The sequence below is a fragment of the Atractosteus spatula genome, chromosome 5, assembly GCF_055471065.1.
Source record: "Atractosteus spatula isolate fAtrSpa1 chromosome 5, fAtrSpa1.hap1, whole genome shotgun sequence".
NCBI classification, from domain to species: Eukaryota; Metazoa; Chordata; class Actinopteri; order Semionotiformes; family Lepisosteidae; genus Atractosteus; species Atractosteus spatula.
In genome coordinates, this window is record NC_142710.1 from 56897584 (window position 1) to 56913831 (window position 16248).

The window sequence follows — 16248 nt, forward strand, 5'->3', positions numbered from 1 at the left end:
TAACAGTACTGTGAAACATTAACAGAGGTAAATGGTGAATTATTTTAAATTCAATTTAAGCCAAAAGAGCTTGACGGAGTAGAATGCAACACGAATGGTTCTTCCCATGTATAAATTTCAATTAAAATATCAATGACTGAACATGGACCCATGAGCTACCTGTACACTGTAGAAGCAAAAGATGCAGTTTGAGGATCTGAATACCTGTGACCTCCTGGTTTTGACGTGGGCAGGAGTCTCATGGATGGCACGTGTTAATGCTTCCAGAAGGACCTCCCTATGCTGTTCTTCAACATGATGTTAAGGTTCTGAACGTGCTGCTTTAGCTGGAAAATCCTAGGCTGTGGGTGTTAAAATGACAGGGAGACAATTTTGTTTGAGTTTAAAGCTTCTGAGACTTCTGATGCTAACAATATGATCACTGCATTGGACAGTGAGAGAAAGGACATTCTCTGAAAAGATGGGTTTCTGAGCTGTACGTATGCATGAAAGTCCTGTCATCTAAGTTCTTGAAAAAGATGTATGACTGTAGGGCACGAGAATTAGTCTGATACTTCTTAGTCAGCTCCCTTATTTCAGGATTAGCCAAATACTAGTTCCTCCTACCCATTCCAGCATGAGTCTTGGGTACAGCTCTTCAATTGCAAATGAATTGTTAATCAAACAGAGCTGGTTCTATACAAACTTTGCATTGGAAGGTCTGGTATTTGAAAATCTATTCCCTTCCTTCCTTCTGTTTTTAAGATGCTTTCTAAGGGATTTTGGGAACAGTTTGTATACCAAATCTAATACAATACTAACCTCCCAGAAAGCACAGATGGGACATAATTTTGAGAAACCCATGCATGAGACTCTTGCATCAATTAGCTTCAATTCATTAGCAGACTTCAACGTCAACCAAGCACAAAAATGCTGTCTGCAAATAGTGGTGTACAGTAGGTGGAAGTCTTCTTCATTTGTAACATCTACCAAAAGGAAGCAAGGATCTCTATAATCAAGGTTAACAGGGATATAAATGTAATTTTCACTTGAAAAGTGAAGGTTTTTACTTCCAATTATACTACTCAGTGCTGTTTTAAAAGGCACTGTTCTTTGTGAACATTTTCCGCTTTGACCAGTGGCAAGAGACACACATAGATAATAATCCAAAATCCTTGTTTATCTCCAATTTCTTAGGAGGCTAGTACAATCCTTTCCATTTCATTACGTATGGGTTTATAAGTTGGAAGGGCTACAAGACTGCATCTTGCACTAGATCTAACCTCTACAAGCTGATGTTTTTCTGTGTTTTAGAAAGCATTACTAAGAATGTCAAAAACCTGCATCCCTTGCTACAGAGGTGGCTGCTGAATGGGACTGTTGTTGAGGTGTCCAGTCATGACTGTCTGCAATGAGTGCAAATCTGAGAGCAATGAAGCACAGGGTGCAAAGCTCACATTTTAGAAGAAGGCAAGGATGGATCGTGAGGTGGTGAGCAGCTGTCCTCACATTACTAGAACAGGGCCTTAGTGTTGTGATTAAGACCTGCCTTCATGCAAGTCAGTATCTGTTACCAAAGTTGCTGAAATTCCTTTTTCCACATTACCAGCCCAAGGTAGCTGTGGAAATCTATAAAGCTCTAAAGTTTAGTGTACTGCACTGAATGTGTGGGAGCTGATGGAGTTTGATTGTTGATTTTCAGATCTTTTTTTTGACTGGTGAATAATTTGAACCCTTGCCCTAAAATGTAGTGGCTGTACTTTAGAAAGACAGATAATCTGAAGAGATTCTTTATCTCCTCCATACAGGGAAGTTTACCACACTGGCTTTGAAATGAAGTTTCTGACAATTTTATTTATTTAAAATCAACAGAAGATGGATTTTAGGGTTTCTACACATAAAATTCAGCTATAATTCAGTAGTGTTAAACACTTAAACCCTTTTATGGTTAGCAAATGTTTGTTTTTAATAAATAATACATTTCTAGAATAACCAACTTACAGTACAATGATCTTCACAGCATCTTTGATTTTTTTAAAATGACAATTTAATTCCCTGTACATTCACCCCACTCACTGCAATACTATAAATACTGGTCTTGCTACTTTGCTGCTATAATAAGCAGCTCTGTCCTGCTTCCCTGTGAATCCTCTTGTTTCAGTTCTGTGCTAAAGTGCTGCTGGTTCTTCATCACAGGAAGGTAGTGCTCATCTCCAGCAGCAACACTCCAGTTACTGGAAGGAAAGAGGTGGGTTTTCCTCTTGGTGAAGCGGCAGAGTGCTGAATCCTGACTCCAGTTCTCTCTGCTTCTGCAGCAGTCCCTGAAAATCAAACCGATTTTATCACCATACTGACCTTTCATCATTGGCTCTCGAAGTGCTCTGCTAGAGTCTTCCATAACTGCTCGGGAATACAGGGGTGACATGAATAGGAATGAGCCGTCACTTGTTTCTAATGAGGTTCCCCTGGAGATTGGACCCCGATATTACCTGGCGCAGCTCCGACAGCCCTTTGAGAATGGCCTGCTGTCTATCTCGGTTCTTCAGTAGCTCAGGATGCAGCAGGGGGTCTCGGCCGTGACTGGGAGCAGTAGGCTGGGGGTGTTCACCTTAACATAACACACACAGGCACCAGGAGGTATTAGTGTACACGAAAAAAAGCTTGCTCGTTGACTGTACACTCTAAGCTCTAGGAATGTTTTAGCCAAGTACAGCTGGACATGGTAAAGCTTAAGTCAAACCCCTCTACCAGATTAAAGGGCATTTTTCTCCATATATTTGGATTCATCCTTTATTAACCACTGAACAGAGTTAAGCTCATTTAAAAGGATAAGAAATGTTTTTTAAAGACTATGACTCAGATGAGTTTCAAGATCATATTTTTTGTGCATGTGAAAAGTAGAACTCTGCAAGAATACGAAACCCTACATTTCATTATGAACAATGATATCCTTTCCAGTGCACTCAGTGTTTGCCCCAGAGCTACATTCAATCCAATCTCTTAACGAGGCCACGAGCAAGGTTGTGTATTGATGTGTTCTTCCCTCTCACCATGGTGCAGTCCCCTTGTGGGGGGTCTGGAGAGGGGAGCATGGGGATCGAGCTGGTACACCTCATCCGTGCGGATGTAGGGGACGAAGTGGGATGAAGGAGGCCGCTCAATGGGCACTGGTGGTGCTGGGGTACAGCGGCGGTCCTGCAGGGCTGCGGTGGAGGCCGGCGAAGCCTGGGCAACGGGTTGAGAGGGGTTCAGCGGTCTGTAGTGCATCTGCTGGAGTCGGTGCTTCACTGCAGGAACTGGGGGAGAGGAGGCCCTGCACACAGCACGCAGAGAAGGGACGTTCAACTTACTGCACACAGAGGCATGCTCTTTGCGGCCTGCATAAATCGGTTTCTAAAGGAGTACAGTTTGGAAGTTTTCAAACAAAACGTGTGATATATAGATAGGAACAATACGATCACTTGCGCAAAGAGATCCTTGCTAGCTCTAAAACAGTGCTGATTTCTTTAGGTTCAGCCTGAATTCTCAGGAGTAAAGTTCACTTTTGGGGGGGGTGGAAAAGTTTTCAAAGGCTCGATCTTGAATTGGCTAATTTAACTGTACCTGTTGTCTGCGTGTGGATTTGTGTGCTTCAGTAGGTTTCTTTGCAAATGTTCTTCCTTTGGAAAAGCAAAACATAAAAGAAACAAACCAAAATACACAAAATTAGACAGGTGTAGAAGAATTTGTGAAAGGCAAGCAGATGGAAGGGATGGCGGGGGTCTGGGAGCTGTACCTTCCTGTGGGTGGGGGGGCGGAGCCTGGGTCCAGGCTGTGGGGGCTGCTGGGAAGGGGGAGGAGACGGCAGGCCGGCAGCTGGCCTGGAGGGGGTGTTCCTCTCCGCCAGCGTGAGCAGCTCCAGCTGTCTGCGCAGCCGGCTCTCCTGCCTCTCCTGCTGCAGCCCGTGCGGGTAGCGCTCGGAGGCTGGGACAAAGGGTCTGCTGGGCTTCTGGGTGTTCCACCCGGGCTTCCTCTCTTCTCTTGGGCCACTCTGGCCCTGCCTCCTGCCCGTCCGAGCAAAGGCCTCATACAGGTCCCCCTGCTCCCGGTACACGTTCTCCTTCCCCATCACCCTGGGCTCCCTCTTGGCCTTCTTGGCGCTGTGCAGGTGCCTGTACTCTGTGGGGATCTCTGGCATCTGAGGCACTAGTCCTCCATCTGCTGCAGGGGCGGCTTCTAAACCCATGTTCAGCATTTCTAGGTCTGCGCACACAGAGACATTCACTGTCAGACTCTCATTTCTGCACCGCTGCATAGTGATGTTGTTCTATTCAATGAACTCCTTGGTGCCCCATCTTGACTAGGAATGTTTGCATCTTCTGTAAAATATTTTTGGTACTCCCCCCCCCCCATTTACAATTAAAATGCAGTTTTAAATGTCAGTTAAGGGCCTTTCTGATCTGGTTTATTTTAAGTGTGAAATCAGGCTTCAGTCCTCAATGTCTTAGTGTTCTATTCAGCTTGGGGAAAACGAGATGTGTCCAAAACTATTTTAAGCATTTTTTACTAAACAAAAACAAACATCTGATGCAGCAGAAGATACTAGTCTTAAGAATACAGTAGTAGAATGTCCTCTTTCCTGTTCTTTTTTTCTCTGCTCTTGGCTCCAAGTTAACCAGCATTACATGTTGGTCACTTGTATTGCTTTATTGAGGCTGTCCAGTTTAAATGGGGGAGTCCTTTTTAAGCAGGGCAAATGCCAGAGCGCAGTGTGGTCATAGCGACGGTGTACAGTGGCATACCTGTTTGTACTGCTGTGTCTTTCCTAGGAGACTCGGCAGTGGGAATCTCTTGGTTTATATTTTCAGGGGCTTCTGCTTCCTCTCGGGTACAGCAACTGCCTGGGATGGTTTCCCTGCTTGTAGAGCCTAAAATAAAAAGGTCACAAGCTTGCCTTCAGTTTTGTTACAGCAGTGCATTTTAAGGCCAGTTTCAATTCTAGCCCTTTACTCAAGCAAAAGGCCAAGATACTTTACATCTCTCACAAAAACCCTGTTCCATTTTAAGAACCTTTCTTCATGCAAAATAGTGAATAGTATATACAGTATTTTTGGGTAAGCATCACTGCTACAACTAGAAGTTTTTAAATGGCTGTTTAAAAAAAAATCAAAACAAAATGTTACCCATTTCTGCCTACCTGTATATAATATTATCCCTCCCTCCACCACATCTTCTCCCTTGTGGCATTGCAATCATCAACAATTAAACTCAAGATACAATTCACACCTCTTCTCTGCATGAAGAAGGGCTTGACTGAACTATTCTAAAGAGAACTGGGAAAAAGAACTTGAAGAGTTTACCCACTTACTTACTACCAACCAGGGAGGACAGGGAGCAAAACTCCAATGTTTTTTTTACCCCCCCAATGGAAAATTCCACAGATCTTGAAAAATAAAAGCTGGACAAGGTTCTGAATTCGACAAGCTGGTCACAGGAAAGTCCTGGTCAAGACCCCGAATCCCCCCTATTGAATTCGCAAGACCGGCAACATATAAGAGAAAGAGACGGCAGTGCAGTGCGTACGTACCCTCCAGCCCCCTCTGTAGGTTGGTGACATCGTGTCCTTTCCTGGCCAGGTCCCTGATGCGCTGCTGCTGCTTGTCCTTGAGGGCCTGCTCCTGAGCCCGCTGCACACTCATGTACAGCTCCTCCGTCTTGCGTGTCTTCAGCTCCTGCAGGCAGGACGAACTGATACGCCTTAGGGAAGGGCGACAACTCGGGAGTTCTCAAGATAAAGATCGCAATTAAGAAAGAACATTTATTGACCCGTTTGGGCTTCGTTTCGAAGACAACCGTCAAGATCGAATGGTCGAGGGACGACGGCTGCATTGGTAGAGGAAGTGGGCATTGCAGTGCTGTTTTAGTATGACAAGTGCTGAGAAATAATCGTTTGTACCCCGCTGTGTTTGAGAGGTAGTGTTGGGCAGGAAATGGTGCACGTCCTTCTCCCAAAAGTTTGTTCATGATGATCTCTGGTTTCCCCCATTCCAATATCATATTCGTTGCTACTGCTATGCTGTGGATTATAGCTGAACTAAAACAAATCGAGGTTGCTCTGATCTATCAGCCTTGTTGGACCTTAAAATATGCAAGCAGCTCAAGTGGTAAAGATCCCATTTTCTGGTTAACCAAATTTCAAGGCCAGAAAACCACCCTAGGAAAACCTAGAAAAATGGTGCTAAAAATTTGCTATCAATTTCTATATAAGGATACATAAGAAAAAAAAAACACTAGTACTGAACCCCTCAGCATATTAAAATATGTGGTATCTTAAAGGTGATTATTTGCCCTGTGCCACATGACGCGGGTGTGAACGGGCTACCGCTGCGGCTCTCTCACCTCCTTCCGTCTCTGCTGCAGCTCGTCGTTCTCGTACTGCTGGTGCAGCCGCTCTCTCTCGCGGGCCAGCCGCTGCTCCTCCGCCTGCTCCTCCACCCTGCGCGCCTGCTCCTCCAGCTCCCGCTGCTGGCGCCGCTCGGCCACCTGGGCCTCGATGGCGCGCTGACCCGAGAAGACAGGCGCGCCAGCCGGGAGAGGGGAACGGGAAGGCGAGAGCGGTGTTACCAAGCGAGTGTAAAGGTTTGTTGCTCCGTTTGTCCCTCACTGCCTGAGCGCAAACCCGTGTCTCCGGCATCACACAACAGGGAACTTGCCGGCTGAGCTAAAGGAGTTCTCCCTCAGCCCGGGCGGCTGAGATCCCCATTATATGCAAGGGCGTATTCATTACATTCTCCCCCTGCTTAATTCACCGTCCTCGGCGAAGGGCCATCTCCGTACGGGCCACCATTGTTAACGGTTCTTTGGGTTCTCGCCCTTGCTGCTCCTGCCCCGCCAGTTTGTCCCTCACTGCCTGGGCGCGAACCCAGGTCTCCGGCATTGCACAGCAGGGAACATGCCGGCTGAGCTAAAGGAGTTCTCCCTCAGCCCAGGCGGGTGAGATCCCCATTATACGTAAGGGCTTATTCGTTACACAAGAAAGGCAAGAGCGTCGGGGAAAGTGCGCAGTAATTTCGGGGTTCTTTTCGGGGCTACCTGATGCTCCAGCTGCTTCAGCCTCTTCCTCTCTCGCTCGTCGATCTGGGCGGGATCCAGCAGTGCAGTCATTGTGCGCAGGTAGCTGTACAGACAGACCTCTCCATTACACAGCAAAGTGCTAAAACCAGGACTCCCCTTTAAAAACCATGATTAAATCTACATGTGCAAAACTTCTGACATCTCCAGGACTTCCAATTCCTCAGCATCTTTTTTTAATGGAGTACTGAGCAGATTTAAACTCCAGTAACAGCTCTTCTGCCTTGAAAGTCGTTGCATTTAACATGGAAATAATTAATTTGGAAAAATCAAGTCATTTTGCTTCTAGGTTAAAATCTACAATGTATACAAATGCTTCATTTGCAAACCATAAACTCTTTTCTATTTTCTCTATTCTATTATTTATGAATAGTTTGGAGTTTCATGGTCTTCTCCACTTTTTCTCAAATACAGTTTATAGGCAAACAAGTATAGTCGCTTGAAGTGACAGCTTAAGATGAAAAAGACTCCATGATGAGGGTCATTAGTAGACATTTATACTGCGAAACAGAGTAAAAAAATTAGCTGCTGCATAGGGCGACTCCATTTCTCACAAAAGCCAGTGATGTTTAGAATGGGCACTCTTGGAGAAAGTGGAATATTTCCCTCTTTCTTAAAGCTCCACGTATGTCACTGTCAAATCAGACCAGGACCAGGGTTATTAGGTGGTGTGCTGACCTGTTCTTTTGTGTGGTCCCCACTGTAGTGTCCACACTCGCCCTGCCCATACTGTCTTCCCCCGAGTGGATGGCACTGTCACAGGCCACAGACGGGGCACCCAAAGGTGACAAGGGGTGGGTGCTGGAGCGGGGGCTCAGCTGCTCAGGGTTCACAGTCTCACAGGCCAGGGGAAGCTGGAGAGGGATCTTTTTCTGAAGAGAATCAAAGTGCATGGCCCAGCGGTCATGGTCTTCAGCCTGGAGATAGGAGGAGGGAGCCACACCATTAATCGAAGAAGTTGTGGGCCAATTCCGTTTTTAATGCATCCATGAAGACAAAAAAAAAAAAAGAGGGCCACAATATGGTACTCTTATTATGAAACGTAAATGTAACCAGGAGCGCAATTAGCAATAGTAAGATTTTTGCAAAGGTTAAATCCTCCACATTAAAAAAAAACATCATCTTGCATATTATGTGTGAAATCAGAAGGGGCAGAACAGAGCTACTGCAATAGCTGGGTCTAGCTTGCACGTCCATTATCTTGTACTTTATAGCCACACAAACATACTGTAAGTACATGTTAGGGAAACTATCAATATTCCCAGAACCTATCAATATGGTTTTGTGCTAGAGTGTAGATCTTGGAAACAAGGTGAGCTGCACTGTGCTGTGTTTCAGCTAGGGGGCAGCGAGAAGCTCGGAGTTACCTGGCTTTTGTCGCTCTTCTCCTGGATCTTGCGCAGTTTCGCCTCCTCCCTCTGTTTGTCCAGCTCCTGCAGCCACTGTCTCTGCTGCTCCCTCTTCTTGGCACTGAAGGCGTGCTCCAGGGGGGCAGCCTCCTGCAGTGCAATATAGACGCTTTTGCCGACCACAAAGGGCATTACGTAAGCACACCCTCAGTCAAAGCTTTTGGTGAAAACACAAGTTTTCAAAGGTGCGAAGCATGCATGAAGCTAGATCTTTAAGCGAACTGGGTGTCATTTTAAATGCATACATTGGCACACCACAAAACATAGCAGAACATCTGCAAATCAAACAGTGATAAAGCATAGAGACGGATGGCAAATCAGGACAAGCTGCTAGACTGTAGTGCACAAAGGTGTTTCAGGATTGCAATCCCAATACTGTACTGGAGGGTGCTGTATTTACTTCATTTGTATTCTTGATCACATGATCAATAGGACTGAAAGATTCGGTGTAATATACATTTACTTTTTAGGTAATTGCATGCACATATTTAGTCATATTAGAATAAAAACTTTGTGTTCAAGCCACTGAATTCCAGTGAATAATATTGGGAAGCTTTGCTTCAGTCACTAGTTTCTTGCCTTTTCTTGAGGTGTTCCACTTCGGTGTTTTTCTTAAACATGTAAAATGGATGCTCCATTTAATTTAAATGTAGAAATTGACTTGTGGCTCATGGTCATGCATGGATGGCAAAGAGCCACCCAGTATGTAAGAGAGCATTTTCTTCAACATAAGGAGCCAAAACAATTCTTTAAACTTTTTAGAATTCATTCTGCTGCTGCCAGCATGAGTCACATCAAATGTACGGTGAGGGAGTCAGTTCCAGCAGTGGACACGCAAATGTATGCGTTTTTCATGCTTGTAAGGGACAGTTAAAAATACACTATCCTGGTTTAATATGTCCGTCTAGATTGGTCGTGCTCATGTCACTTGCCCGGCATCCTTTGCCTTATGGGTGATGAGCCCACATGACAGCTTCACATCACCATTTCAGGCTGAGCCTGGCCACCACCCCCAGGCCTGACACCAGGGGTGGGTCCTGGTGTCCTTAATCAGGGCAGGGTTAGTTTGGATTTGTTTGCCCCCTCACCTCAAACCGTTGTGCCAAGGGTAATCCTAACAGGAGCACAAAAATCCCGACAACACAGCGCCAAGGCTACTTCACCAGGACAAGGTGGCGATCCAAGGATGGAACCCTGGTCTCCTGTGCGACACTTAAAATTACACAGGTAAGTATACAGGGTGAGGAGCTCTGTGGGCCAGAAGGACCCTAGAGTCGAGCTGTTGCTCCTCTGGATTGAGTAAGCCAGTTGAGGTGGCTCGGGCCTCTGGTGAGGATGCCACCCAGGTGCCTCTTGCTGGAGGTGTATCAGGCACAATCCATTGGGAAGAGAGCCCGGGACACGCTGGAGGGATTATGTTTCTCAGCTGCCCTAAGAACACCCCTGGGAGTACCTCAGGAAGAGGATCGGGAGTCTGCTCTGCTCTGCTCTGCTCAGCCTGTTACCACTGCAAGACAGGCCAGGACTATGCACTCAGAAAATGACGAAGATGACGTTTCTTCTAGTCAAATCGTATTAGGGATTGTATAAATACACTGTATCCTTTCCACTGCACTCCTGTTGTGGGTATGCTTTTAGAATGTGTGTGAAATATAGTGGCATGGGAAAGGCAGTACCCCCAGGACGAAGGCGGATCGGATAGCAGCTGGCAGGTCCGGGTGGCTGAAACTGTAGCTCTGTGCTGTGGGCTCGGTGTGTGTGCTCTCCAGGCCTGTGGCAGTCTTCACGGTCCTCTCCTCTTCACTCTGCATCAGACACATATCTTTCCTGTAGAGAGGACTTCACAGGCACCGTTGGAGAGGTCTTTCTTGCATTAGGCAAGACAGAGCTATGCAAATCCTTTTGTGAGCTAAATTAGCAAGACGAGCAAAGTAGACTAAATATTGGGGCATTTTTCAGATATGCTGATAGACAAATATATCTGGAAACATACAATAAAAAGCCATGTAATCTGGGAAGTTTTACTGCTGATTATTCAATTCTAACAATCCAGGCGTTCAAAGAGAAAACATACCAACAAATACAATTTATCAGAAAAAAAAATGTTCACGTTGTCGGTACCAAGGCAACCATAAACAGTAACGGCGACCCAAATTATGCACAACAGCTCTTTTTTCCTAAATAACCATATTCAGTCTCTGGGGGATGGCCCAAAGAGTTCAATGACAACTCTGCAGTGGATTTAGGCACGGGCCATGCTAGCGAGCACGGTCAAATCTGCTTTCCTTGGCAGGCAGCTGAGAACAGAAGCCAGCTAAAAAAAAAAAAAATACAGTACATCTGTGGGCAGTCTTGTTTGATAAAGGAATGTCTTTTAAGATAGGTGGTTCAGCAATTATGTTAATATAACTTGCCACATATTTCACAATAGCCATGACATTCCAAAATCCATTCACATTATGATTTAGTTTACCACAATTCCAGTCACCATTATAAAGCAGTTTAAATATCTGGCTCAATCAAATAGTTATTGAATACTTAGCAATAAGCCTGAAAGCTCTTCATTTCTGCCTGAGTTAATACTGTCTTTAATCTCAGGAGGCTGCTGGACTACATTACATAGCCATCTCTAGGGGGCGTAAATCCTTTAATAAAGGTTCATTGCAATCGGGAACAAGTTTATCATGCAAATGATCTACAAGTACATTAACCACAGGGTCATCTCCTGTTAATATGCCACTCGCAGTTCACGGCAACTGGGACTGCGGGAGATGGCACAGGAAAGCACTTCAAGGATTTGTTTTGATGTTGCCATAGTGGGAAGACTGCAAATGTCAGAAGGAGAGTAATTCAACGTACCCTAGTTTGTGCACTCCCAGCATTGGGTTTGGCAGGAGCCCCAGCCCCAGGTTTGCCCCAAGGGTTATATTCTGTGAGTGGATCAGAGGGGTCTTTCTGTTGCTTCTTGAGGGCCATCTGTTCATCTAGAGAACACAAGCAGAGATCCAAGTCAGTAATAACCGGGAAGCAGCTCAAGCACAAAGACCTCTACCATCTGGTCACAGATCCCAGATACTCCACCTCCCCCTCTCGCTCGCTCCGGTCGGAAAAACTAATAATCCCAGAATTAAAGAGCTGATTACGGTTAATGAAGGGTGTGTGGTTATGCAATACTGCACAGAAACCTCTCCATAGTCACCTAGCTCCTTCTTCCAGTGGGCTCTTTTTGCCTCCAGGGCATCTCTCTCCCTCTCTCTTTCCCCCAGGGTGCTGAAGAGACCAGAGGTGTGCAGAATTACCCTGGGCACAAGACACACAAAGCAAGGTACGAGCATTAGCCAAAAGTGAAATCTCAAGTTCTTTAGCACATCCGAGTGAAATTCAGATGGTTTCTTTATACTGTAGATGTTCTTGCTACCCTTTCCAAACCCATCTTAAGGTTGTAATTTAGGACCAAATAACCTTAGCGTTTTTCCTCTTTAAAACACCTTCCCCTAGATCTACAATAACTTTCAATGGCAGTGCAATTCAACAAAAAAGCCGAATGGTTTTCCAATCCAGTTGGTCCAAACCTACCGGTCGTCTTTGCCAGGGTCAGGTACATTTTCTTCACCAGCGCTTTTTGCGGAGTGAGAACTGGGGCGTGGGCTGTCCTGTGGGAGACCTCCTGCAGTCTCATCTTTAGAGTCCCCACTGCTGGCACTGACTTCTTTTGTTTCTCCTCCAGATCCTGTAAGCAGAAAGAGAAGCTATGATTGCAGCTATTTTTCAGCCAGCAAAAGTCCCCAGATGCCTCACATTCAGCCATTCTGCCAGGGAACCGCGAGACGGAGCAGGAACCAGTTCCTCATGCTAATGGCTCCGCAATGGCAGCGGGTAATGTTTTTCTGATTGCCCATTGATTTTTGAGGCTCGCAGACAAGCCATTTTGCAAAACGGCTTTCAAATCCATGTTGAAAATGGATGCAGAATGACTGACAGCTAAAAAGTGGTCTAAACTGTACAACTCGCCCAACGGGTGCTCCGAGGGGAATGCTCACCTGGTGGAGGTTGGCTATGTGCACTCGGGTCTCGGGGGATGCTCCGTGATGCCTGGCTGATGGTGCTGAGGATCTGCTGGAGCTGCTCCTGGGTCAGGCAGACTAGACTTTCTCTCAGAGTCTCCGCCGACACTTTCCGGGGTCCCGAGATGGGCTGCCTGGGCCCCTCGGTCCTCTTGTTTGTCTGTGTCTTGACTGTGGCTGTGGTATGAATGCGCCCTGTTTGGGGGTTCTCTTTCACTGTGCCCACCCCTGCTTTCCCGGGCACCTTTAAGCCTTCCTGGTTTTCAAGCTCGACGACCTCTGGTTCAGAAGCCGTCGTCTTTGGCCCTGTGCGTTTCACTGGGACTCTCTGGGCCTTCTCAGTTCCCAGCTCCTCGGCCACCTGCTTTGACTTCAATGGGACTTTTTGTGTCCTCGCCCGGTAATTTATCTTCCTCCCCCCAAAAAGGAGAAATTATTTTTTTGGGGAATAAGTTACAGAGCACAGTCATATTTGTAGTTTCTAACATTATCTTCTATTGGGGTAACATTCAGTAACATTAAAAATGTTACTGAAGGTGTAATCTTTTAAAATCTTAAGATCAAATTTCAGTTAAGGGTCAAAATCAAAGAAGCACACTTACCTTCTTTGAATTTTTATGTTCTAACCCTGCAACAAGGAGAATCCAGTCATAAAAATGTGGTAGTAAAACAGTACATGAAACAGACTCAAATACTTTTAAATGGCCTTTCTATGTGACAGGCCATGTCTACCCTTCTCTTCATTGCTTTGCATACAAACTGGCATTAATATACAAAAGACTCAAGCAGCTAAAAAAAATTGCATACAAAGTTAACCTAGTCCAACTGTATGCTCAGACTACAATACAAAATTAACATTTTATTTCTGGATTTTCAAACCACTTGATAATATGAATATAAACTTTAGAAATACAAGTTCCCAAATGCTGGCACAACAGACCAGGCCGAAAAAGAGATGAAGTTTTATTGCAGTACACAAAATGCTCATGCATCGCTATACTTATGGATTTGTCTTCAGCTCAGATTTCACAGAATTTAACAGGATTGTTAACTATTTCCTTATTTTTCCCCATACAAAAAGAAACTACACATAACAATACAGCGCTGTTTAACGGTGTCACAACAATGATGTAAATACTTTGGGATGATTAAGATTGTTAAAAATGCTGTTCAACAATCAGTGCATTTAAAAAAGAGCTACTGATATCATTGTTCCAAAGACGCGATATCAAAAGGCCAAACTTAAGCTTAAAAGAAATACAAGCGAGGTGAAGCCGAGAAAAACTTTTCACTTCCCAGAAGCTGATGAGGTCACAATCCTGAATAAATGCTCAGTAATAATTCAGAATAGGATGCTTGGTTTTACTCAGGCACACTTACCATAATTTGACAAAATGAGCTTGGGTTTCCCATCCTGAATTTCAAACTTCAGACCATCCCTGGGAAAGAAACAGAAGTTACTCACTTCTTTTACATTGTGTAAATACATCTAGCAATACTGCAAGTGACTGGTTTTGGGTATTGTGCCTTCTACATACAGTGCATCCTTTTAAATGTGCTCTGGTCATTTTATGTTTTACACAGTCGGCAAAAGATTTTAAAAGGTTTCCTTTTAATGCAGAAGAAAAACTCAAGTTCCTGCTTTTCATGAAGGGCAAACAGCCTTCTCTGTATATGAATTAGCTGATTAATATACCCCCAGAGTTTGTATTCATTTTAAATATCTTTTTTTCGTGAAATTGCTCTGAATAACAACAGTTATAAAGGTAGTATTGCACACCAGCTATTAAATATATTGAGAATTCGGAAAAAATTCAAAATTGCAAGAATCTCCCAATTCAAAACGATCCAATTATTGGTCTGGGTCAACTTAAAGTTCGACTGGCAGTACAATATTTGTACAATTCTGCAACAGAACTGGAGTCAAATCTCCCAGAACCAAATACTGAATCACTTTCCTGTGGGAATTAATTTCTTGAAAATGCGTGGTGTTGCTCAATTTGCGACCTTCCCAATTATAATTACTAGAAGACCTATCGCTGAATCTGATTGAATTGAGTCGACGTTGCACTCATTTTTATCGCTGTACTCACAGCGGTGAGTTATAAGATGACTTGCTTGTGCAACGCTTTCGACCAAATGCAAATACAATAATGGTGAACGACAGCTACCCGTAATATAAAAAGGAGAGCATGACATCGCTTTGATTCTCAGTTAAAATAATTGCTCTCATGATGGCAGACTGTTACTAGGGCTCAGTTCGGAATGGACAGTTAAAGGGCTTATATTATAAATTATAGTATACCAGAATAATCAGCCATTACCATACATCGTATTTTTTCTTCAAGAATTACTGGTCCTATACACAATTGCTGAGCGTTTAACACCGAAATATTCAATTTTTTCCAATGCGTCACGTTTGAATATTTGTACAGGTACTTTATTCATAAATAATAATTGCAGTCAATGTTTTTAAAGGTGAATTTTTCTTGATGCGTACAGCTTTCTCCCTTTAATTGGGTGTGGAGCCCGTACACGTTCATACAGCTACAGTATAGTTCATACAGCTACTGTATAGTGTCATCAAATTTCATTTTATTTACAATCAGAATAAGAAAACGAATGCAAATGATTATAAAATGAGGCTAATTCGATGTTAATACAAAGTCACGTCAGCACCCCAATACCGTGTCAGAACACGAATTTCCATAAATTTTCAATTTAAAAATGAGAACAAATTTAACTCGTCATCTGTTCTTTAGTCACCCGGACAACGGCCATGACAATGGTTAAACCTCCTTCTGTATAGGGGAAATATGCCCCATATCCTGCGCTGCTAATCTGCTTTCTCCTGCTGAAAACACCGAGAGGGCAAAGAAAGACAGCGTGTCACGAAACAGCAGCGACCAAAACACTCACCCAAGATTCATGTCTTTCATCTGCGTGCATGAAAAACTGTAAGAGGAGTGAGTGCTGTGAAATGATTCTTCATGCTTTAATCAAACAACACAAAAGACCTCGCGTTCGCACGACATCACTTCCTGGAGTTTTCTTGTGTACGTCGGTTGCTGGCCACCGTTAATAAACTGTCTGCCTATAAGCGCGCCGCTCCGACCATCTGAGGGCGAACAGCGAATCAGAAAGCTCCTTCTTTTCATACTGTAGTTCAATTTTGTGGAGAATGAAAGAACCGCACGTTACGTGGGTGGTTCATTAGTACTATGACCGGGCTGCTATCCAGCAGTTATTATTATTTTTTTTATTTTGAAACAGATTATCTGGATGCAGATCCGAGCAGATTTACCATTCCAACCATCTGTATTGTCCTTATTTTTAAAAAATAAAAATGTTAAAAATGCAGTGTGATTCGTAACGTTAAATATATTCAGAGCATTGGACGAGAGCCGTTAAAGCCGAAAACCCGGAATAACCACAACTGCGTTTTTAAGACTACAGTGTAAGGATGTATTTAATAAGCGGCCTGGTGTCATATTTCAGATTTCCCTGCTTTATGTCCATGTGCTGGTTCACTGAATCTGCTTCACTGAATCTTTGAATCAAACACCGTAACTGCGTTAAAGTTAACAGGTTATTAGAATAAACAAAGGTCAAAATGAAGCTGATCAAATATCGTGAATGTCAAACGCTCACTTTTGCCATATCTTTATAATGTAACGACTAATAAG

The 16248-nt window shown here is 44.1% G+C and overlaps 1 protein-coding gene across 1 annotated transcript; it reads right to left on the reverse strand.

Annotated features, from left to right (window-relative positions):
- Positions 1-1816: 1816 nt before the first annotated feature.
- On the reverse strand, positions 1817-15557 carry ccdc66 (coiled-coil domain containing 66). The gene is made up of 19 exons (XM_088916661.1): positions 15482-15557; positions 13943-14001; positions 13165-13190; positions 12539-12971; positions 12075-12228; positions 11698-11798; positions 11358-11482; positions 10175-10303; positions 8457-8588; positions 7768-8006; positions 7051-7135; positions 6358-6519; positions 5546-5690; positions 4761-4886; positions 3755-4221; positions 3583-3638; positions 3030-3292; positions 2469-2587; positions 1817-2300 (listed from the first exon to the last, which is right to left on the reverse strand). Exons 1-19 carry the CDS (start codon positions 15499-15501, stop codon positions 2211-2213), a joined length of 2931 nt encoding a protein of 976 aa, XP_088772787.1. The 5' UTR covers positions 15502-15557; the 3' UTR covers positions 1817-2210.
- Between the last annotated feature and the right edge of the window lie 691 nt (positions 15558-16248).

Coding starts and splice junctions, on each gene's coding strand:
- ccdc66 (XM_088916661.1), bottom strand. CDS start 15,501: ATGAAAGACATGAATCTTGG. Junction 12,229..12,538: donor ACATAGCCAACCTCCACCAG/GTGAGCATTCCC, acceptor TTCTGCTTACAG/GATCTGGAGGAGAAACAAAA. Junction 8,589..10,174: donor GATCCGCCTTCGTCCTGGGG/GTACTGCCTTTC, acceptor ATTGCACTGCAG/GAGGCTGCCCCCCTGGAGCA.